This window comes from Lepisma saccharinum, chromosome 13, assembly GCF_977018435.1.
Source record: "Lepisma saccharinum chromosome 13, izLepSacc3.1, whole genome shotgun sequence".
NCBI lineage: Eukaryota > Metazoa > Arthropoda > Insecta > Zygentoma > Lepismatidae > Lepisma > Lepisma saccharinum.
This window is the reverse complement of record NC_139241.1, coordinates 61,480,018-61,504,775: the sequence shown is the minus strand read 5'-3', so window position 1 is coordinate 61,504,775 and position 24,758 is coordinate 61,480,018. Positions and strand designations below refer to the sequence as shown.

General features: G+C 36.5%; 1 protein-coding gene across 4 annotated transcripts; it reads left to right on the top strand.

The window, feature by feature from the left end:
• Positions 1-4,727: 4,727 nt before the first annotated feature.
• LOC145996984 (uncharacterized) lies at positions 4,728-24,140 on the top strand. Of its 4 annotated transcripts, none has more exons than XM_083133580.1 (4): positions 4,728-4,977; positions 12,980-13,174; positions 21,375-21,507; positions 23,008-24,135. In XM_083133580.1, the coding sequence occupies exons 2-4, from the start codon at positions 13,015-13,017 to the stop codon at positions 23,729-23,731; spliced, it is 1,017 nt and encodes a 338-aa protein (XP_082989706.1). In that variant the 5' UTR covers positions 4,728-4,977; positions 12,980-13,014; the 3' UTR covers positions 23,732-24,135. The 4 variants fall into 4 exon arrangements, with proteins under 4 accessions (XP_082989706.1, XP_082989707.1, XP_082989708.1 ...); XM_083133581.1 differs by lacking the exon at positions 4,728-4,977 and adding an exon at positions 5,035-5,155 and having other exon boundaries at positions 23,008-24,137; XM_083133582.1 differs by lacking the exon at positions 4,728-4,977 and adding an exon at positions 5,049-5,114 and having other exon boundaries at positions 23,008-24,137.
• The last annotated feature ends 618 nt before the right edge of the window (positions 24,141-24,758 follow it).

The following is a 24,758-nucleotide window of genomic DNA, read 5'->3' as shown; positions in this document are numbered from 1 at the left end:
CTCGAAAAATATAGAATTAACAACGTATGCAAAGACTTATCATTATAAATACAAAAAAAAAACTTTCTATATATTTACTCCTCGTTTCGACGCTACAGCCCTCGAAAACTGAATATTATCCTGCTTATATATGCAAACCAAACTGCAGATTCAGAATTACCAGGAATGAACTGGCGTTGTAATTATTATAAACAAAATTCATGATTTATCCGAGTCTCATGTTCCAGGTTTGACTCTCGATTTGGGCATGACTGTTTCCTTGTGAGTGACATTTCATTGAACTGGAAATTGTTACATGGGAGGATGTTTGCTCGAGATTTTGGGTTCAGCTATAGGGATGCTTCTATTGTTACTGTTAGTGTTGCTCACGAGACGAGACATTTTCAGTCTCGTCTCATAAAAGGAGATGGGACAAGTGAATGTTTCCGAAATGAGATGGGACAGAAGAAATAGTTCGTCTCGTATCGTGGCAGGTTGATGATACTTAGATTGTGCACTTGGTGGTAGTGTGTATGTGTGGGGGGGGGAGGGGTTTACTCCTGCACCCCGACTTCAAATACTGCTTGTAGTCATTCATCTTCATTGTAGCCATTAGCCAAAAGTGGAAAGAAATGTGATGTTAGACAAGATACATACTAAATTAACCATGCGTTCTCATCGTTGCGGTTAAACAAAGTGAACGGAAAAGCGACGTAAAAGTAGGCTAAATACAAAAATTTGCAATATGTAGGTATATATTAACTTAATAAAACTGTCATTTACTGCAGGAAATTTAAAAACTCACCGTACCTTTTTATACCGTATCACCTCTTATATTGCAGAAATTGGTGTGTAAACCAGTGTTCTAAAAGTATTATCTTAAAATTTGCGAAGAAAATATTATGACGAAAATAATTGTAATTCCAGAAAAGGCATTCCTATAACATTAAGTTCTTGCCAGTCAGAACCAACCTGTCACGAGCCGGAAATAAAATGCTGGGTAATCAAAAACGCCAGCAGTCCCCGGGTGACGAGAGGTCGCCAAGGAGAGTCTTGATCGAGGGAGCGAAATATGTTGCGAGTGACAGTGTTAAGTCGGTCCATTTAAAAGGTTTGGGCGAACCCACTGAGGACACCTTCGATGGACCGATACAGCGCCACGTCGTGACCTAGCCGAGGAACCGCGAAGGAAATCAGGTACAGTGGTGATACTTTGGGTTTTATCATTGTCAGTGTTTAGATATCTTGCTGGCTCGTGCGTGATCTCCCCTCCCCCCTCACTTGTGCGATTCTATTAAATATTGGTAAAGAGCAATGAGCGTAATTTATTCCATTCTTCATACACACATCCTCTTGCAGCCAAGCAGTTTAAGCCGGCGAATGGCCTAAACGTAACACTGTATTCGCAGTGAACAAGGCTGTTCACGTATTCAGGCATTGACTGTTACAAGGTTTGCTTTGTCGCTCTAATGGGAAAACCCTCTATCGAGTGGCTAAATTATAGTAAATACTGATATACTGCTAGGGCATAATTCATCTCCAAGAAATGGAGCACAGATTTTGCACTGGAAGTTGCAAGATACTTGTTTTACACAGTAACAAGTGAGTTTGTTGTCTCTTCCTCGGCTAAGTTGTCGGGACGAGCAGAAGCCCCGCCTGCACGCATTCTAAGTGATGACGTCAGAGGACCTCGTGTCTGTGGAGAGGACGTTTTCAAATCCGTGACGTAGGAGGTGAATTTCAGCGCTGTTTGAAGGCGTGTTTCTCGAGAACCGAAACAAATATCGCCGAGATATTTCGCACAACTCATGTTTGTGTCATTATCTGTAAAATGAATGGATTTAAAACGTTTTTCATGTCAAAGTGGAAATGTCCATTGTGATCTCCTAATCACGAATCTGCATGTAATAATTGGCGGTCAAGTATGGAAATCGAGAAAAAACGAAATAAACTGTTTTCTTAACGTAACGGAACCCTATAAGGGAAGTTTATGTTAACATTCATTTTCCAGGGGGGGCATGGCCGACCTTTGCCCCCTTTCCGGACCCCCATACAATTACCCATACCATGCTTCAGTGGTTACGGAGAAATTACATTTGCACAAGAAAACTTAGTTAATATTTTTTTCCACACCATGAGATTTATTTAGGTTCATTTGGTACAGAAGTCGGGATTTAAAAGGGAATTTTTCTTACGATCCTGGATAAAAAAAATCCCTTTCCGATCCCGGGAGGCGGGACCCACAGCCGGTACCGGCTTTTCAGGATCCCGCAAATCCGTAGTGTAGATTTATTTCTTCAATTGCACATGAAGATAAGAATTCAATCATTTTTTTACAAACCGTGAAAACAAGTGCCCCAGATAACTTCTATGTATATACAGTATGTAACATTCTTATTCGTACACACGGATTTTCAAAGAAAATGCTTTAATATCTGGAAGGAAATACACTCTTTTGAAATTGTTTCTTTACAATTCAATAACTAATATCATTAGGAACATAAAATCTTACCCAAATTCTGTATAACCAATGACAATAATAAATTAAATGAAACTGAAAGAGAAACATACCATTTTTTGTACAACTTTTCTATTCGTACACTTAATAATATAAAAGAAAAAAGTATATTCAGAGCAAATTGTCTCACAGTTCTAATACTTTGATGCATATCCTTTGACTTTAATTACTGCTTGACGCCTGTTCTTCATAGAATTAACCAGTTTCTGACATGTTTCAGAGCTTATTTTATTCCACTCGGCTTGCACAACAGTTTTCAACTCTTGTTTGGACTTGACGCCTGCTTCATGGACTCGCCTCTTCAAAATTGCCCATAAATGCTCGCTGGGATTTAAGTCTGGACTTTGAGCTGGTGTTTGTAGTAGTTTGGGCACATTTCATATTAGCCAATTCATGTTAACTCGCGCCTTATGCTTACTGTCATTGTCTTGTTGGAATCTGTAGATAGGCGGCATGTCCATTTTTTGGACACTCTGCTTTACATTGTTCTTCAATATCTTCAAATATGTGATATAATGCACCCTGGAACACATGATTCACTAATTATTTGTGCCTGACATATGCATCCAATACCATCAATAAACTGGATGGTACCAACACCTTTGGACGACATACAGCCCCAATTCATTAATGACCCACCACCGTGTTTAACTTTTGGAACTGTATTAATGAGATCATTATCTTTATTTGATTTTCTCCAGACCCTATTTATCCCATCTGACCCGTATATATTAATCTTGGACTCGTCTGACCATATGACACTATCCCAAAATTCCTGGTCCTTGTGGATGTGCTCTTTCGCGAATGAAAGTCTATTCCTGCGATTCACCATACTTACATACGGCCTTTTTTGTGGTATTCTGCCATGTTATCCATGCTTCCACAAGGCACGTCGGACAGTTTGATCGGACATCATCTTGCCAGCAACATTTTCTACTAACAGTCGTAACTGAGGAACACTTAGTCGGGGGTTTTCTCGCATTCTTTTTAAAATAAAGCGTTCAATACGTTTATTCAACCTTCTCTCTTTTGGTTTTCTCGGCACATTCTGTGCTGAACCATCCTCTCTAAATTTGTTTACTATGTATTGAACTGTGGAGTGTGATTTATTGACTGTTTGTCCAATTTTTCTTAACGAATAACCTCTAAGGGCCAAATTATAATAACATCCTTCAGATCGGAACTAAATTCCTTCACCTTGCCCATTTCGAACACTCTGATAGATGGGGTGCGTTCCGAAAGTCTTAACGAAACGAACGCATTCAACGAAAATAACTGGGCTCGTGAATCTGGTGAAACCAGTTATTTTACGGACTTATGGGACACACTAGGCGAAAGCGCAGGTGCAGCGTTTTGTTTAGAGAAAGTTTCAGCATGGCGTCAGCGGAAGGAATGTCCTTATGGCAAAAATAAACTCTTATTATGGCCACTGTTACTCATTTTAATCACATTCTAAGAACGATCAAGGCATACTTATCTTGTGCATGTTGCTTCATATCGCTATCTGTTAAAATTATAATACATTTTCCGAACTAGTGCAGTTTGAATCCATCAGCACGCGCTTTGTCTGCAAGGAGCAGACGATTTTCACGGAACAAACCAGCATCCTGGCCCGTGCGTTTGGTGAATCTCGTTCTTGCACGAAACGCACGGAATGCGACTTTTGGGACAGCATAATGAAACTCACCAAACGCACGGAAGCACTTATGGAACGGTCAGTTACCATAACTCGTTTAACGCGTTAAACTCGTGCGACTTTCGGAACGGGCCCATAGACGATAGGCCTACAACAATACTTACGCCAGCATTCCGCTTGACGGGGAGCGCGCCTGCATGTTCAAACTTGTTACGAAGTTGCAAACAGCACGAAATCACCCGAATAGCGGTGGCGCTGTATGCGAGGAAGATTGAAGCTCTTGCCTGTACGAATAACAATGTTGCATGAAACAGCGTGTTTTTTTCTTTTCACTCAAATTATATGCTCTTTTTATACATTTTGAACATACAATTTTATTGACATTTGTTGCTGAAACCTTCATTAACATTAATTTCCAGGTACATATGAAAATGATTATATTTACTAGTAGATATGACATTTTTTCCTCGGAAATTCTATGTGTACGAATAACAATGTTACATACTGTATCCATAGAATGATATATCTTCGCGTTTTGATGTAGTAAACAAAGCGGCAACTTGTTTTTGTATACGTGCTATTCAAATCCATTCATGTTCGGAACGGGAAAAATAGAAACTACGATATTCACCATAATGTAAAGTCACAGATTAAAAATAGGTTGTAAAGTATAATCTGTGCACCTGTCCTCCCACCTCTAACAAGGAACACGTTGGAAATCTGTCAGCTTGAAATGTAACCTGTGATGTAACTGTGGAATGTCGTGTTGGGTGCTATCATAGACATACTACTATATTCACTTGCGAGAAGCGTTCGATTCGATGTGTTCTACGTTGACGCTAAGGTAACACGATAAGGCAGCAGAGGTATTTTACTTCGGGGGGGGGGGAGGGGGTATAGTGGGGTACCCATAGTCTGATAAAATCAGCGTCGATTGTAATTTTTTCGTTTGTGCTATAAATTAGCGATCTCAGCTATCTGGTATGAGATTCTGCAGGAGATTTTGTAACTGCTCTTCTTGGGTATACTTGCTCTACTATATGTATTCAAATTGATAGGAAAAAGAAAAAGTACATTGATTATTGACGACTCAAACCCTCCCCTTTGATTATTGAGTAAGTGACTACGAATCAAACCCTCCCCTTTCACATGTTTATATAGTACCGGCCCAAGTTCCTTTTGTAGTAAAACTATGAAAGCCGGGAAACGTCTACAATTCGTTTAGTCTGTAATTGTTGACATTCGTACTTACCTATTCTGCATTGCGAAAGATTGTTTAACAAGGGATTTGATTTTTTTTTTTTTTTTACGAAATTAGTATCTATTGTCGACATATCGAGTAATTATTGTTCGTTCTTTTATCGCTTCCTGAACACGCAAAATGGCGGGCAAATCTTGACTAGCGTTGTGTTTCAAACGGCAAAGCAGTGTTTCAACCTTCTTAACATAAAAATTCCCGCATAGCCCCGAAAACCATTTACGCATAGCCCCAAAAACCATTCGGGATCGTATGACGATCCACGAATAGCCCCAAAAACCATTCTGGATTGTATAACCATCCATGAATAGCCCCAAAAACCATCACGGTAAGGTAAGGTTAGGTTGGGCAATATAGTGATAAAACTACCCCAAAAACCATTCCCAAATAGCCCCAAAAACCATCCAGGATCGTATAACCATCCACGAATAGCCCCGAAAACCATTCACGATAGCCCCACGCACCATCACGGTAAGGTTAGGTTAGGTTGCAATATAGTGAAAAACTGTGTGTTTGGAAACACTTACCGGGGATTACGTCATCAGATGCTCGCAACATCCGGTTCAAGTACATGGATGGAAATGCAAGCAACAGCTTTCGTGCATCGGACGGACATTATTATAGAAAAATACCTTGTCCATGCTTGCGTAAGGTAATTTTAAATTTATTTTTCAAGATAAATAACTGTTTCGAATCCAAACAGTGCTCATTACTTTAAGAAAGGTTCAAATTTCATGTGACAATGATTTCCAAAATTCTACGATAATTAGTCTTTCAGTTAGGAGAATTTGAAAAAAAAATCATAAAACAATCTGAACCTTTACCTTTATATAATTCATGTTATCCTCACAGATTATTCAAAAAATATACAAGACACAAATACAGCATTACATTTTACACTAAACGTTTCCCTGATTTTAATCCACTGAGGTGATCTGTATTGATTGCAATCAAACTCCACAAATTGCATTATTGTTAAGCTGAAAATTCTTACTAAAGGGAGCAGATTCACACAGTATAGTTTACAGGCTTACAATATGGTATCAATCACCAGGACCAGCAATAATTTCCCACCACCTAGTTGCTTTCGTAAATAAGATCAGCAAAGGTATGTTTCACCTGAAAACTTTCGATGTTCATGTAAATTTGCGTAATACTTAGGTCATCTGAAAAATCTTGTTATAACATAATGTATGAACAGCAACACTTTGCACTATTAATCATTTCCACTCATTGATACTGGGTTTTCTATATTTCTACTCTGAATCATAAGAAAAAACTGTGCACAAATTACTATTACAATATATTTACACCTCCTCGAGTTAACATTGGATTTCCAGCGCATTAAAACATTCAGAAATGTCAAAGTTTTCTCTATACTGAATAAAGTCTTTTACCACGTATCATTGTACAAATGAATGTCATTTGAATTACCTATGGTGCAAAAAATATTTTTGCAACCTCATTGGTAATGTAAGCTTGAAAATGTTGTGGGGAACCAGAACAACAAGTCACCAAGATAGTAAACACTAACTTTACTGTATTATTTTGTAATATACAAATGTGATCATGCAAACTTGCAAGTGCAGTATTTTTTTTATGTCTACTTTAAGTACAAGTGTGTAATTTTTTCCCCGGAATTTTTCTTTTATCCCCCTACTTTATTTTACTGGCTGGTAACATATACAAATTTCCATATCCCCGAAAAGAAATCACGGTAAAAATCCTATATTCCCCGGACACCTATAACTTATTCGTTTTGTCAATTTTTGACATTTGTACTTACCTATCTGCTTCGCGGAACATTCTTTAACGTGTATTCACGTTTTTTTGAACAAAGTAATTGCAATTTTTTTTTTAAGAAAAGTGTTTTTGTAACTGAAGAACGTACGTTTCCGCAAATGGTTTGTGGGGCTATGTGTCAATGGTTCATGGGGCTACGCATATTTTTTTCAAAACCAATTTTTAACTATTGTAACCTATACGTGACCCTACCTAACCTAACCTTACCGGAACAGCCATTCTTGTAATGGACGTGTCACGTACACAACGTATAAGTATTAAAAAATACACTAATTAAGATTTGTATCCATTTTAATTATTGAGAAAGGATGTACTCACTGAAATGTACAGTCACAAAAATTGTCATGCCAAATACTTAACTGTATTTGATTTTATCTGATATGAAAGCGGTGTAACGGACGTGACGTGTAAAACACCCTGTAATGAACATAGGCTTGGGTTTTCCATAGTTTCTGTTAATTGGACAGACAAATTAACTGGTAAATATTTGTTATAGTAATGTTAATATATGCTCTTTTAAGACTATAAAGTATGACCTGTTAAAAGTTTTGATGTCTTATTGAAAAATGTTTAACTTTGTAACAGACGTGACAAAAAAGTGCATCATTTATAATGACAGTTTATATTTGAAAAAAACATGTAATACAACCTTGTACATAATAATAATATAGTTATACATATTGCAAAAGATTAATACTACAATTCTTGTGAATTAACATAAAAGAAACAGGTCTGGGAAAGAGATTAGGCTACATTCTGCTAGTTATGGACTAATTCTGATTTAATAAGCAGGTTGAGTAACAAAAAAGACATTACACTTTTGTGGACACTAGGTCTATAGACTATTTATGTTGTTCTCAGCACTGGTCGTAACTTATCACTTTTCTAAAATATTAATTCTGCTTGAAAATTGGTACAGAATTCTGTCTCCAACTTTCTTTATTTGTGGCTCAGGCAGTATTTTGATTATATCCTTAAAAAGGATAATTTTGTCACCTTCATCACTGATTTTGAAAACTTTGCCTCCATTGTCATACGTTTTTAAGAAAGTTACATTAACATCACCATCTTTCACATTGCTTTGGCAAACGGCCACGTAGCGACATTCATTTTTTTATGACTAGTGAGTTTGACCAGCACATAAACTCCTGGAAAGATTTTATCACGAGAAAAAGGATCACTGTATTGTAAAATACTCAGATTAGTTTCATTGTCATACTCCATTTCATAGTCCAAGTCATTATTTCCAAAGCTTTCTTCACTGTCAGATTCGTCACTGTATACATCACTGTATCTTAAACAGTTTGGCAGTTTTTTACTACTTTTTTCACACTCATCAGGCTTCAAAATATACACTTTTGTCATCAGGTCACCACTAGTTTTACCAATGAGGATGTTTTTGTTGTCATATGCCTGGAAATGGTGCATTGAATTGAGACCAGTTATTTCTGCAAGAATCAGCCATCTTTGGTCCAAGTGATTTTTGTAAGAATCCACTTCTGATTGAGGAACATAGAGAAGATGTATGGCTTTGCATTTTTCATCCGCTAACTTGAAAAAATCATAGGGTGAATAAACATAGCTTCTTCTTCCTTGAACTTCTCTCCATAAAGTTCTCTTTATTGAGCCTCCGACACCATCAACAGCCCCCTTCCCATGTCCAGAGGCAAAAAAATTCCAGTGCATCGAAACTCCAAAGTCTGCTTCTGAAAAAAACACACTAGACACTGTGTATCGACTTTTAAATTGCACTGAGCAGTTATCGTTAAAAACAAGGATGTGATCCACTGATGGAGCTATCTGTTTCATTTCACTTATTATTGCTTTCATGAAAACCCAAACAGAATTCTTGGAATGGGTCAGGTCATCACTTATAACACCAAAGCTGTACACTTTGTCAGAGTGCCATATACATCAAGTAAATATTGCCACTTGAGAGTGGCTCCAATGAGCACTTTGAATCTCATCGTGCTGGATTAAAGAATAATTCTCTGCGAAGTCAACTTGCATTACCGCTTCGTTCTTTACACTTTTCACAATTTCTTTGCAGAATTCAAAATAAGCAGATTGAACCTGTTTTATGTAAGTATGAGTTTTGAAGCCACACAACTGAATTTAATGATATTATTAGCCTGTGCAGTGATGTGCAATTCTCAACTAGTTGTGGTCGGTTGTCTACATTCTTCCACTCCTTCCATTTAATTTGTATCTGTAAATCCTCTGCTTCAGGCAAGAGGATTCTGATATCATATGTACATTCATTACACAATATAAAAAAGGATGTTAAAAACTGTACTTACGTATGCGAATATGTTGTCCCAATATTTCTTACTGTAGAACGACGTTTCGGAGATTAACTATCCCCTTCTTCAGGTTCGTATGAAAAAACTAGGTACTTTCATACGAACCTGAAGAAGGGGATAGTTAATCTCCAAAACGTCCTTCTACAGTAAGAAATATTGGAACAACATATTCGCATACATAAGTACAGTTTTTAACGTCCTTTTTTTATATTCTGGAATTGTGAGTAATACGCACCAAACCTACAAAATGCCACATTCATTACACACATTAAGCATGCATTTTTATCGTCTGTGTCACAACATACTTCATTCAACACTTCCTTGTTAGTTTTTGGAAAACAGGCTGCTACCTTAGATAGTGTTTCAGTCATAAATGTAAAATTTGCATGCTTAATGCAAACACACACTGTGCGAGGCATATCACTAACCGGAAGCACATGTTTTGGACATAAGCTATAAAACTTACTTTATGAAATTTGGTCACGTGGATACAGCAGTTTATATTCTTCATAGGCCTCGCCAATACCCATTACCATGTGTCTCAGTTGGTATAAACTGCGTTTACCAGTGACAGGTCTTCCACTGATTTCACGTCTCTTTTCCCGGATGCTTGACGACTTATTTCATTGCACTGGAGAAACTCATTCACCCTTTTAAGACAATCTGATTGAATCTTTCTTGGTCCAGTTTTCTTAGCATTCACAATATCCTTTTTTAATTCTGAACCTAAGTCTTCTCTTACTAGTTTTCTAATTATTGCAACCTTCTTCTTAGTAGGACTGTTAGGTAATGCATTTTTTATTCTCTTTACTGCTTTGCCAAGTGTTCTTGGACTTTTGTATGAACCGAGCTCACTCTGACCACCATTTTGAATCGCCTTCTTTCTTGCTCTATACAACCGCTGTCGTTCTTTATCTTTCTGCCTTTTTTCAGCTAACAGTTTTTTATCTTTGGTCAAATCATTTTTTTCCTTCTCTCTTACTTTCCTCTTCCTCAATTTATCTTTCTCCAAATAAGCCTTCCATTGCTCTTGATTCTTTTTTCTCTCTTCTCTACATTTAGCCATTCTTGTCTTGTTGGGAGTGGGAGCCATTATCTGAAACAAAACAATAAATTTAGGGCCAAATAACCTAAAAGTAACATTTAACATAAATATTTGTTGCAATGTTGAACATTTATATTATTGTCATGCCTTTGCTAATAAGTTTCTGTTAGAATTGTGAAAAAAACAGGTTGAAGTTGGTCAGCTCCAGCTGGTTTTGTTTCAAATAGATTTTAAACCTAATAAAAGGTTTTTTATTATCAAATCATGTTAAAAATAGGTACTATTGCTTTTCATTAACAGTTTAATACCATTTTGAAGTATGTGGAAAGTTTTATTTCTTTGTAGCATAATGGAATCTGAAGCTCTGCTATTAGTTGCACATGGTGTTTATATCCGAGTGTTGTTAATTCAGCCTCATTAGTTCTTGTATCCATTCATTTATTAAACAACTTATAGTTTTGAGTATATAATTGCATTTTAATTTATAGAAATATTTTTTAGGTTAGGTAGGCCTACGTATTTTATGAGACAGTTTAGTCCTATCTTGTATGGTCTGAAAACTGAATTACATCTTATCTCCCAACAACAAATAAATTTTGAATTACATAAATAAAAAAAAATAGTTCTACTGTTACAGAAATATGAAAATCAGGCTAGAAATATGGACCCTGCTCTAAAAGTAATTATATGAGAGGAAAATAAATATGAAAAACAAGCAAGAAATACAGTCTTTTTTTTGTCTCGTCCATTACACTAAAGTTTGTCACGTCCGTTACAGGATTTTCAGAGGTAATGCTATTTTATACAAAACAGAAAACACTAGAAATCAATAAACAATGCACATAACCCCACTTCTAACAAGAGTAACTTACATCACATTATTAGGGTTGGTGTGATATAAACTTATTCATGTTTTTTGTTACGGATGTGACATTTGTTCTTTCCCTTCTTAATAAACAAATAAACAGCTTAATACTTACATAAATCAATAACTCTTGAGTGTAAACAATACTCCAGACATCAATATTTCTTCATATAACTGAGAAGAACAGCTCACTGGATGATTTGATTATGTTCAGCTGTTTACAAAGCAGCTGATTTTAACTAACAACTGATCACATCTCAGTGTTCCAACTTCAATGTAAGGAAATGTGATGAAAAATAAAATTAAATAAGAAATAAATGCTTGAAATAGTTATTCTAGATTATTTGCTGCTTAGCTATGCAGTTTATATGATATTTTAAAGAGTTTTCAATTTTCGCTATGAGATGTATGTTATAAAAGAATGGCTGGGAAATGGTTCGTGGGGCTATGCGTCAATGGTTGAATTTCTGCTATGAAACATTCCCACATCACACAAAACACCTTTCAGATGTTAGATTGTACTTACCTGCCTGCTTCGCGGAACATTCTTTAACGTGTAATTGTAATTAACAAAGTAATTGCAATTTTTTTTTTTTTTAAAAAAAGTGTTTTTGTAACTGAAGAACGTACGTTTCCGCAGATGGTTTGTGGGGCTATGTGTCAACTTTCCAGATGTTAGACAATGCTACAGGAACTTATTACCGTAAGTAGTTTCTTCTGTAAAAATGAAGAAATCTGTCCAGGGAATATCAGATTACTACCGAAATCACAAATATGCCACTGAGTGGTATCCCCACCAAAGCACAGTGAGTACACATATAAGTTTGAACTAGAAATACAATGAACCAAACATGGTAGAATGTAATTTTAGTGTTTTAGAAAAAAGTAACAAGTATTCTCAGAGTATGGTGATATAAGTGTTTACACCAGAGGCACACAATATGAAGAGCCATTTACTACACAAATTATTGATAATTGGCTGTATTGCATTATATTTATAAAAAGTTATTTTTTCTGATGGTATGCCATACTGACACCTTTTTATAGGTATAAAAAACTAGTAACATTTTATTTTAATGGCAGAAATGTACATAGCACAATATTTTGAGTAGTTCTTATGATGAACACAATAAGAAACCAACTTGAAGAGTACTATCAGAACCTTTCTTCCTAGAAGATAAAGGACTGCTTTTACTAAAGATAATCCATCAAGAAAATAAAGTTAGGGACTTTGTAAGTACTAAGGTGGAGCCATAGTGGGCCAGATGTGATCCTTAAGCCATAATTTGGGCAGCCATGTTTTAAAATGGAGAAGCCTGAAATTATACTTTATTTGTGGGCTTGGGATTCCCTGCGAAAAGGGAGATTTCACATTCAAGTGATGTGCAACAATTGGAAACAAACCTGCAGAAAGAAAAACACAACCTTTGGTACTAAAGGGACATGACAATCTGTGCATACTGCTTATCGCTTCAGTCTGAAAGCTCTCTTAGTGGACAGATCAGTGCAACCATGTTAAGTGTTGGAAAAGAGCAAGAATAATCATAATTTTTCCTCTTCTTTATATTTCAGAAATTTTGAGCTCTGTGTGTGATTTGAGAAGAAGAATGGCATCTTTCCAGAGGATTACCCATGAAGACATGGTGGTGAAAGCTGAGCCCATTGACTACGAGGAGGATGACCCGATGGAAAATCTAGACTATGTGCCAGTCAAAGCTGAACCCATTGAAGAAATAATGCTTCAGCATTGTGAGATTGAGATAACAGGTAGGTGGAAATTTACCTATGTTGTTATGTACCCCAAATTTAATCCATAAATCTTAATGTACAGAGCATTCCCTGTTATTCGCTACGAGATTCGGTGGCTTGTCTTTCCCGGTGAACGGGTACGCGACAGTCTCTAGTCTGCTATTAAAATTACAGTTTTCATATTGTGTACTAACCTTGACTACAGAAGGTGTTGAAAATGATGTCCCTCTGCTGCAACACATTCCTGGCATCTCCGAAGGAAATTGGCATTTACACGTGCAAGTTCCTCTACTGTAATTCTCCCGATTTCTTGTACAATACTCTCTTTTAACTCACGGATGGTGTGCGAATTGTCTTTGTATACTTTATTTTTTAGATTTCCCCATTTTTCTTTCCACTTTTATTCAGAACTGACCCTGTTACTTTTAACTTTTTTACGAGGTTTAATATAGTGGTCCTATGTGGAACGGGAACACCAGAAAGTTTCATTGCAAAACGTCATCGCACTTCTCCACAATTCCTCTTTCCGAAGTAACACTTGACAAGATAAATCCTTTGTTGTAATGTAAACTTTTGTGGTGCCATATTAAGCCACAATCTTCAACACACGGACACGACACAACACAACACAACTTCTGAGGGATTATACTGGTCTCAGTCTGCAATGTCAACAGAAAGGGAAAGAGAGCGAAGGCAGGGAGAGCGAAAAAAAACAGAACTGTAGCGTGCAACTGTCGCGGACCCGTTCACCGGGAAAGACAAGAACTGATGCCGGACCGTTTGCCGCCGAGTCTCGTAGTGAATGTCAGGGAATGCTCTGTATTAGTTTTTTTTAATTGATTTATTCATTTTTTTGACTGTTCCGAATGTTTAATTTTCACAAGTTTTATAGTACAGTTAAACCTGAGTTATACGTGTGTCAAGGTGAAAAGAAATTTTTATATATAGCTGAGAATTACTTACAAATCAGAATATCTATTTTGAGGGAAAAGATATACATATTACAGGCTATTTCTGTCATTAAGTGGTGTGAATTAATGACTGAAAGTGTGATTTATAAACACAAATAAGAACTGCTTTTTCCAAAAACTGCGTATCTTCTCTCTTGTTGAGAGCTGCATTTTATTGATTTACTACCCGATTTTAAAAATCCATCTAAACTAGTATTTCTTCTATTAATGACTGCGAAGTGTGGTTTAAGCAATGCCTAAATCTGCAGCTCTGTATTTCTGTTTAGTTTTATGTGGATTAGAGTCCACTTCCCGCATAAATTTTAGTTTCTTGTCAAGCTGTAATTTTTCCTCTTTCTGTTCTCCATAGCCGACCAGTGGCAACTGAAAACAAGAAATTGTAATGACAAGAAATATATACTAATGTGACATTGTTGGTTACGTACAAATGAACTGTATTTTATGAAAATTAGTGTGTATAACACAGGATTGCATATAAATGCATTACGTACAAATAAGGTTTAATTAACACGTTTTTAAGTTATATTTTGCCAAAACCTACAGCAATTTACGTATAAAAAAGAATTACGCAGAACTGAGTTATGTATAAAGCAGTTTCAACTGTATTGGGAAGTGCTGTAGAATACAGGAAACTGTTGTGGAAAGTTCAAAGCTTGGAGCAACTAATTAGCACAGTTAAAAGCTCTGCTGAGTATTATTTACTGGAGAAATTATGATTTGGCAAGTACCTTAGATGAGCGTCTGCATTAGCATTATTGTAATGCTAAGACCCTTAAACCTGATCTGCCTAATCTTAACAACAAAACCATTTAGGGGCATTTTATTAATGCTGAGAACCCTTTAGGGCAAGAAACCTAACCTAATAACAAAAGCATTTAGTGACCTCTTTGCACACCACGCATGTGAAGTACATGGCAGCAGCAGTCTGTATCCGCAGTAAACAAATGGCTCCTTGCAAACAAAGAATCACATAGAAGTAAACAGAAAGGAAAAATCATTTAGAAAACACACAGCAAGTAATCACTAACACTCTGAAGTATTTGTTAAGAGACATAAATAGAAATTAAACCATGTAAAAATGTCCATAATTAATTAGAATTAAACAGTTGGAACTTATGCCACTTTTTTAAATCAAATGTATCGAAACTTGTACTGTCCCTCTTTATTTATGTAACAAATAGCAATTTTTTCATACTAATTTTAGTATAATATTTCAAATAAACAACCTTCAGTAAGAGAAGCTATGAAAATCAGACCTAGATTTAAATATGTGGAGTGCCCTTTCCATATATACAGTTTCAATAATAACTATTAGGCTGAGTTATGTCACATGGTTATATTTTTACCACATTTCAGATATCTAATTTTTTTCATTTTGTGAACCTTTTGAAAGCAGTTTTTCCACAGTGAAGCTCCCGGGCTCCACTATGGAGTCATTACCTCTGACATGTTATTTATCTGAAAGTGTGAAAGAGTTTCATGCAGAAGGGGAGAGAGATAAATTTCTCAGTTGATAAATTTGGACATTCATATATAAAGAAGATTAAAGTTATCCTTCATTTCACTGTTAGAGCTTTTGTACATGCACTGATAAACTTGGTGTCATGCCCAACACCAATATCGTCAGCACCAGATATCAGTGGGGGTTAATGGCACAGCTGCACACGTGGCCCTGCACGATACATTTTCCAGAACGACCACTAACAGGTCGGTGTGTAGTGGGAGGGAGCTTCCCTTGACAAATCAGCAGTTGGACCAGCCCCCGCTGTGCCTCAGGTAATGAAAAAGATGTCTCGGACCCCCAGTCATAAATTTTAGGTGTGTCCAGGAAGAAGTTGTTTTGTAAAGTGGATGCTTTCAGGCTTTGTCCACCACTCCATTCACCCCCTCCGGTGTATCGGTAAGAACCCAAGTTTTATCAGTGTTCACAATTCGTGATAACTGGTCACTGATAACAACTCGACAAAATTTCAGTACTTGTGCAAGCGCTCATAAGGTAAAGTAACTGTTATACTCCAATAATGTAATCACAGTTTATGTACAATACATTATTGACAAAACTTTTTGTACAATTGCACTATTGATAATTTTAAATTTGCAAATAAATGTGTGTTTGTATGTGTTCTCTCACTGGCATCCATGGCAGAGTGGTTATCAAAGCCTGCTAAGACGCCAGCTGTCCTGGGTTCGAAGCCCAGTCTGGGCATGGGTGTTATTTGTGTGTGTCCCAGGGGTGCCCACAGGGAGGATTCATGACGTGCCTGTGTCATGGAAATTTGGGGGGGGGGTCAAAATTTTATAGTTTAGCTGCCACTTCTACATATCTTCACACAAAAATGGTGGGTATCATTTCATTTGATTGACTTGTTATTGATTTTTTGTTATGGTTATTATGTACAGTTTCTCTACCTACCTGTGGCTGATCGCAGCGATGGGGTTGAAATGAAGCACCACCGCTTATGCCTTAAGAATCAGTTTAAAGAGGGGAGATGCACTGTTCGCATAGTCAAGTAGACAAAATGTTAAAAATAATGTTCAGTCAGCCCCGTAGCTAGAATTGATCTCGGGGGGGGGGGGGGGCCTCAGGAATTATCAGCGGGGGTTTTGTAAACCAAGTCCATTTTTCAAGAGTTTAACAGTGTTAAATGAAGGTAAATTGTGTGTGTGTGTGTGGGGGGATCATTAAGTTACATCAAATTTATAAATAAACGAAAACTACACTTTTCTATATCTTTTAAAACATCGCTTGAAGTGTTAATTGACTGCTACTGAAATCATCCCTTACTACACACTCCATACTACTTTTGATGATACAGATATTTATATCACACAAGCAAAAATGCACAATATTCAATCATAGTGACTACAGTAGCCCACATTCCACCTACAGCCGAAGCAGTGAAACTTCCTTTCGTTCCTAACTTGGCATCTGTTGACCTGTGACGCAGATGACATCAGAGTCACAGATTTTTGTCTAAACGGGAGATCGCAACAGGGGCAGCGAAGTACAGATAAAGAAAGTAATAGCTGCTGTGTATGTTCTAACTAACTACTGTAACTCTCTAGCCTTCTTAAACCCAAAGGTTCATGGCTGCAGCAACACAGGCCTTCCTTCTGTCCCTATCTTGAGCAAGATCTATATACTCTTTTCCATCTCTATCGATTTACTTTAGGTCTATCTCAACGTTGTCCCTCCATCTTCATCTTGGTCTTCCTTCCCAGCAAGACTCCTGTAAACTCCTCTTTCCTCTCCCATTCGTGCAACATGGCCTGCCCACCTAAGTCTTCTTGATTTAATCATTCTAATAATATCTGGACATGAATACAAATTATGTAGTTCCAAATTATGTAACCTTCTCCACTCACCTGTCTCCTGATCTCTTTTAGGTCCAAATATTTTCCTAAGGATCTTATTTTCAAATACTCTCAATTTATGTTCCTCTTTCAATGTAAGGGACCAAGTTTCACACCCATATAATACTACAGGCAAAATTACTGTTTTGTATATTTTATCTTTTAGTTTCTTAGATATTAAACAAGAAGACAAAAGTTTATGAAGAGAGAAATAACATGCATTTCCTGAATGAAGCCTACTTTTTATTTCCTCTTTAATATAATTTTCATTTGTTAATATTACTCCTAAGTATTTGAATTTGGAAACTGGTTCAAACGAGTTGTTATCAAGAATTAGATTTTGATTATTACCTAACACTTGGTTTCGGCCTGTAAGCATATATATAGTTTTCTCTTTGTTAACTTCCAAACGTATCTCTTTAGCAGTTTTGAAAAATATTTTAGCATTATTCTTCATTGTATTTATATCATCCCCTAATAAGTCTACATCATCTGCATATGCTAACAACTGACTCACACCGTTTAATTCTAGTCCTTCATTAGTTTCTTTTACCTTCCTAACAGCATATTCTAAGGCAAAATTAAAGAGCAATGGAGATGATGCATCTCCTTGTTTTAACCCATCATGAATTGTAAATTTGTCAGACACATTAATACCCACACAAATTTTACTTTCTGTTTCACTGGTGCATACTTTTATCATACTAACAAGCTTCTTAGGTATTCCAAACTCGACTAATATATATAATTTATCTCTTTTGACCGAATCATATGCTTTTTTGAAATCAATGAATAGCTGATGGACATTTTGATTATATTCCCACTTTTTTCAAGTGTCTGTCTGATGTGAAAAATTTGATCTATAGTTGGTCTGTTACGTTTAAATCCACATTGATAATCACCTATAATTTCATTAGCATATGGGGTTAGTCTTGTTAAAATAATGTTAGATAATATTTTATATGTTGTTGAGAGTAGAGAAATTCCACGGTAATTATTGCAGTTCATTTTATCACCTTTTTTAAACACAGGAACAATTATGGATTCTTTCCACTGTTGAGGGATTTCTTCTTTATTCCATATTACACAAATTAATTTATGAATTTGACATATTAACGAATTTCCACCATATTTAATTAACTCAGCTGGTATTAAATCTATGCCAGGTGCTTTGTTATTCTTTAGCCTTTTAATAGCATCTTTAACTTCAGTCAAGTTAGGTTCTGGAACTAAAGGTTCTGCTGTGTGCACTTCATTTACTTCTGATTTATCTCCTACATGAACATTTAAAAGGTCGTTAAAGTAGTTCTTCCATCTATTTAGAATATCGCTTGGGTCAGCTAGAAAATCACAGACTTTATCTTTTATCAAGTTTACTTTAGGTTGCCACCCCTTTCTAAATTCATTTACACCTTTATATAACTGTCTGATATTTTTGGTTTTGTTGTTCGTTTCAATTTTGTTAATTTTGCTTTTCAAGTAATCTCTTTTTTTACTTCTAAACGTGTGGTTAACTTCTCGCTTTATTCTATTACAATTGCTTAGATTTTGTATCATCAGAGTTATTTAACCACCTAAGTCTAGCCTGATTTCTTATTTCTATTAGATTATGACATTCATTATCAAACCATGGCTTACTTTTTCTTGGTTTATGGTATCCTATACTTTCTTTAGCTGCTGATTCTATTTCATTACGTATGTGCTCCCAATTCTTATTTACGTCTGTTTTATTTATATTTTCATCATCATTTAAATCCTGCAAAACATCGAATCTATTGGACAGTTTAATTTGGTAATCTTTCTTAATTCTTTCATCAGCAAATTTTCCTCTATTAAATTTTAGAACTTTTAGATTTTGTTGCTTATGATTTATCACTGCAAGTCTTTCTGTTAATTTAGCAATTACTAAATAATGGTCACTGGTACAGTCAACACCTCTATGTATACGAACGTCAATTATACTAGTATGCCTTCTCTTATCAATGAGGATATGATCTATCTGGTTATGAGTTTTACCATCTGGAGAAGACCAGATATATTTATGAATATCTTTATGTTTAAAAGTGGTACTTTTCACAATTAAATTATTTGAGGTTGCAAAAGTAATCAATCTTATACCATTATCATTTCTTAATTCATGAAGACTTTTTATCGTGGGTTTAAATGTCTCTTCTTTGCCAATCTGTGCATTACAGTCACCTAACAGAATTTTCATATCATACTGAGAAAATTTATCAAAGACCTGTTCTAACTCTGCATAAAAATCATCTTTATCTTCCATTGGTGCATGTATGTTTATTAAAATAAGTTTACACCACCTACCCTGTAAAACTGCATATGATATCCTATCATTAATAAATTCTACTGTTTTAAGAGCCGAGATAATTCTATTATTTATGAAAAAGCCTGTTCCAAAATTACAATTTTCAGTACCACCATAAAAAAAGTATAATTTTTAGTTTTACAATTCCCTTCTCCTGGCCACCTAACTTCCTGGACAGCTTCTACATCTAATTTATACTTAACTATCTCATTGACTGTACACTGAAATGCCCCAGGCCGGTAAAGGCTCAGAACATTCCAGGTGCCTAATTTAATATCCTTATTCCTAACGTAGATCTTATCCTTAGTCCAGGGACCTCCCAAAGTAGTCCCCACCCGGAGATCCGAATGGGGGACTATTTTACCTCCAGAATATTTTACCTTGGGAACATCCATGGCCTCATGTTGCTGTTTCTTGACATGTCTTTTTACAGGGAAGAGTTGTCAGCTCTACGCCTAACCCCCAATATGAATGGAGGAGCGCACCTGTCGTTGGTCAGTGGATCCCTCGGATCTAGCTGGGAGGATCACATTGTAGTCCACCAACCATACCCCACTTCTGCCGATTGTGGGACGCTCATAGAGCCATGACAGGAGAGCTCTGTAAATCCCAACAGAGCAAAATGTTGACCATTTCACTCTGTTGGTTGACTAACTGCAGTGAACACGTCACTGGGTGATGAGGTTGTCACATCCTGTGAATTTATCCTTCAACATGTTCTGAGCAAAATAATATGTGCTGTCTACATTTTCACTCTTCACTGCAAACAAATTATACAAAATAGTTTTACCTAATGTCAAGGGGGCTGATGGCAGGGCCCAGGGAGAGGGGGGCTCAGCCTCCCTGCCTGGGCCAGTAGTAAAGGTCTCCCCGATGGCGCAGTGGTAGCGTCGTCGCCTTGCAATCAAAGGGTCCCGGGTTGAATTACCGGTGGAGGCACATAGTGGTTCGGATCCCACTTTAAACTGTAGGTCCTGTCCCAATTAGCCTTACTGTGCATAAATGGACTTAAAACAACAAATCAATCCAATCTAAATCGGCCAGTAGTAAACAATGTCTGGTGTTTTTCAGACACTGCAGAACACAATTGCCGCCACAAAGTAAACACATATTGCTTAAATATGTCTGTGTTATACTGTTCCGCAAATTTTGTCTGAAGAAAATAATTTGGCATAAAGGGGAGGGATGTTCTACTAGTTTTGGGGGGAGTGCATCAATTTCATCGTATCATTCTCATCTTCGCAATTATCCAAACGTGGCAAAAATTCAATGTATAATAAATCAAAAGAAAAAAGTAGTATGTGTTCTCTCGACACGTTACATCAAGCAATGTGTTAATTTAACTGTAACAAGCTAGAATTTGATGAAAAACTCGACAATTTACAATGTGCATACAGGAAGAGTATTCACTTTTCGCACATAGTTGCAAGTATATTAGACTCCGTGAAAGTGCCTGAAGCAAGGTACCACTAAATGGCCAGTGTGGCATTAAGGCAGCTATTTTTTACTGTTAGGCAGGTCTTTGAAGTTAACGGGGATTTTCTTTTCAATATATGTGCACTGTTTCTAGATGGACCAACTCTTCCACCCAAGAGATTGAGGCTTTCGACCAATGTAGAAGAGGGAAGCTCTGCAAGTGAGTGTCATGTTGTGGAGCCAAAGCTCGAGCATATGTTCCTCGACGATGAAACATCTCAGAGTAGGTGAGGTCTGTTATGTATTAATATGCCATGAATGCATCTACTATGTAGCACCATATTTGACTTAATTCCTTCCAGTACAGAATTTTCAAAATAATGAAAAAAAAAATATATATGCAATACCAGATATTGGATTACCTATATAATGCCATTTGTGTTGTTTACATATTTTTTCTTCATTACATCTAGAAAAAATGTACATAACACATGTTTTGAACAAACTGCATGATTTGTAGCAGAGAATGAAATTCATATGCTCATTTATCCAACTGTGGAGACATTAGCCACCTAGATCTGGGGAACACATGAATATTGCTTGACAATATTAAGGCACACTTTGTCATATTCATTTCTAAAGCCTGTAGCCTGTAATTTTTTTGTACAACTTCAGTTGCATTTTACAATAACACTTGCATGAGTCTTGCGTAGTCGTAGAGTTATCAACTTTTTAAGTATAGGTATCCAGGTGGTGCCGTTGCCTTGTAATCAGGGATCCTGGGTATGATACCCGATGGAGGGACATATTTTTCAGATCCCACTTTAAACTGTACATCCAGTTCCAATTAGCCTTTCTGTGCATAAACTAGGCTTAAGAACAAGCTCCATTTACTCTTTTTTTGATGGTGTTGATTGGGGTTTCCTTTACTATTGTAAAGTCACCCGGTTTAATCTTTAAAGGATGGGACCTTTAATGACATTAAGCTTCTCAAGGCAGGAGGTTTTCAAGTACATACTTTTTGAATATCAGTCATGTACAAATAAGAATCCTAAAAGGACAACTATTTACGATAAACTATTGGGGTTGGTTTTGTTTTTGAGGGGAAGGAATTGAGGTTCCTTTTAGATGTAAAATTTTATAAGCCTGTTCCCATCATGCAGAGTAAGAAGAAAAAAATTAAACTGTACACATTTCTATTCACAGGAAACCGGTTACACATGCAACGAAGTGAAGCAAATACAAAACTTTTAAAATGTAGTACTGCTACAATTCTAAAGTGGTAGTAACTTGTTATAAAATCATTTGATAGCTCATTGTAAAAGCAAGTAAAGGGGGGAAGGTGCAAGCATCCTCTACAGAGAAAGCCATTTCCTTGCTGTGAGCTAAGTGGAGGGTGTAGACAGAAGTCTTAGATATACATGTGTTTTTTTTTTAAATTTATTCTATTTTGTGCATGATTTTTTTTTCTTTTTAATCAGGCAGTCTTATTTTCTCCCAAGACAATGGTTCTTAAACTTACATACCTAGGCTAGACTGTCAATGCATACCTTTCAATTTAATCACACACCCACATAAAATTCACATATATGTATTATTATTCTACAGTAAAGAATATAGCTTTTCAATTACATTATGCCTGCTCTCCATTTCTTTCTATGTGTAAGGCATGCTGTTTCAGCTTTATGTATGTTATGAATTACTTGTTAGTGTTCTGGTTGGCACAGTTCTGCCATTGTTTTAGCGAATATGAGTCCTTGTTATATTTACAAGCGTTCTTATTTCAGTTTTGAGGCAGTTGAGCACTTGAAAAGTGAGCTCTCAGGGGAAATAGACGACGAAGGAAGTGAGTGTTCAAGATGTGAAAACTATGAAAACTCGCCTCATAAATCAGTCCATGAACGTGTGCACAGAGCATCCCTACCCTATACATGCAGCACATGTAATGAAGGCTTTTCGACCTTTACTCTTCTAAAGGCACACGAAAATGCACATGGTCAAAGCAACGTGTACGAGTGCTCGGCGTGTGGAGAGAAGTTCATCGGATTGCTTCACCTCGGAAAGCATAAAGCAACGAAACATAAGAACGAAGAAATCTACGAGTGCCACTATTGTGGGGAGAGTTTCGAGTTCCCGTACCAGGTAACCTTGCACGAGAGGACACACAGTGAGGAAAATGCCTACTCCTGCGCAACTTGTGGCGAAAGGTTCCTCAATTTGAAGCTGTTGAAATCTCATCAGGTAGCGTGTGTAGAAACACCGGTCTTCACTTGTGAATCTTGTAAGGAAACGTTTTCCCAAGCAACTCAACTGAAACGACACGAACTAGAACACAGGGGAAACATACATGTGTGCAATGTGTGCAAATGGACTGCGAATTCAACCCTTTCTCTGTGGAAGCATGAATTATCCCATCCCGAGAAGTATGAAAATGAATGTGACGATTGTAAGCAAAAGTTCAAATTCATATATGAGTTAAAGAAGCATCAAAAAGTATGCTGTGGAGAATAAATTGAAGTATTAGATAATTGGTGTTTTTTTAGTGGGTCATTCCATTGTTACATTTACAAAATGTTTATTTTTGACTGCTCTGATCCCTCGTGCAGGTTGCCACTGACTTGTAAATCCTAGGAAAGTCAGGGAAATCAATCTATATGCCCTAAAAGTCAGGAAATTTCATACAATTATTCAAAAACCCAGAAAGGAGTACCTAAAAATAAGGATTCATTGCACAGTGATGCAGGATGCAAAAATGTTGGCATATAGAAAATTTTACTTTCCGGTAAAAACAAATAAACGGGGTAGGAAACTGCCAAAGAAATTTCTCTCTAAATAGAGTGTTTGTTCTTGTTTTCAGGCTGCAAAATGGGCGTTCCTGAAAATGGAATTTTCATAGATGTTTTGTAATAAGGCGTAAGCAAGTTACTAATATTTATTCGCGAAAACTTACTTATAGAGGTTTTATTAATTTCGGTGGCCTCTGCCACCATCTGCTGAGGAACTCGTTGCTTCATTGCTGGATTGGCCTCAGCGGATGGTGACAGAGGCCACCAAAACTAATAGAACCTCTTTAAGTAAGTTTTTGCAGATAAATATTTATAACTTGCTTATGTCTTATTATCAACTGTGTCTTTTATTCCTTGAACATGAATATATTTTGTAATTATTTTTCCGCTGTATACTATAATTGTACTAGGAAGACTCATAACTTCCCACTAATGAACAGAAAACAAAACCACATATGAACCTTCACATAATATTTTTTTGGGTATTTTTTACCTTAAAATATCAGTTACCTTGACAACATACTTTTGTTGTTACTTTTCCATCTACTTTATGAACTCTGGAAACCAATGTGTCAGTTTCAGAGAAAGCAGCGAGAATAATAAAAAGGAGATAAATTAAAGAACTACGCCAGGAAAATATGTACATCAAGGAACTCACATTTGCAACCAAAGTATATTTAGAGGAAGAAGGAAAAGGCATCGGAACTACCGAATAAATATTATTTAATGCCTTAAAATACAATAATTGACCT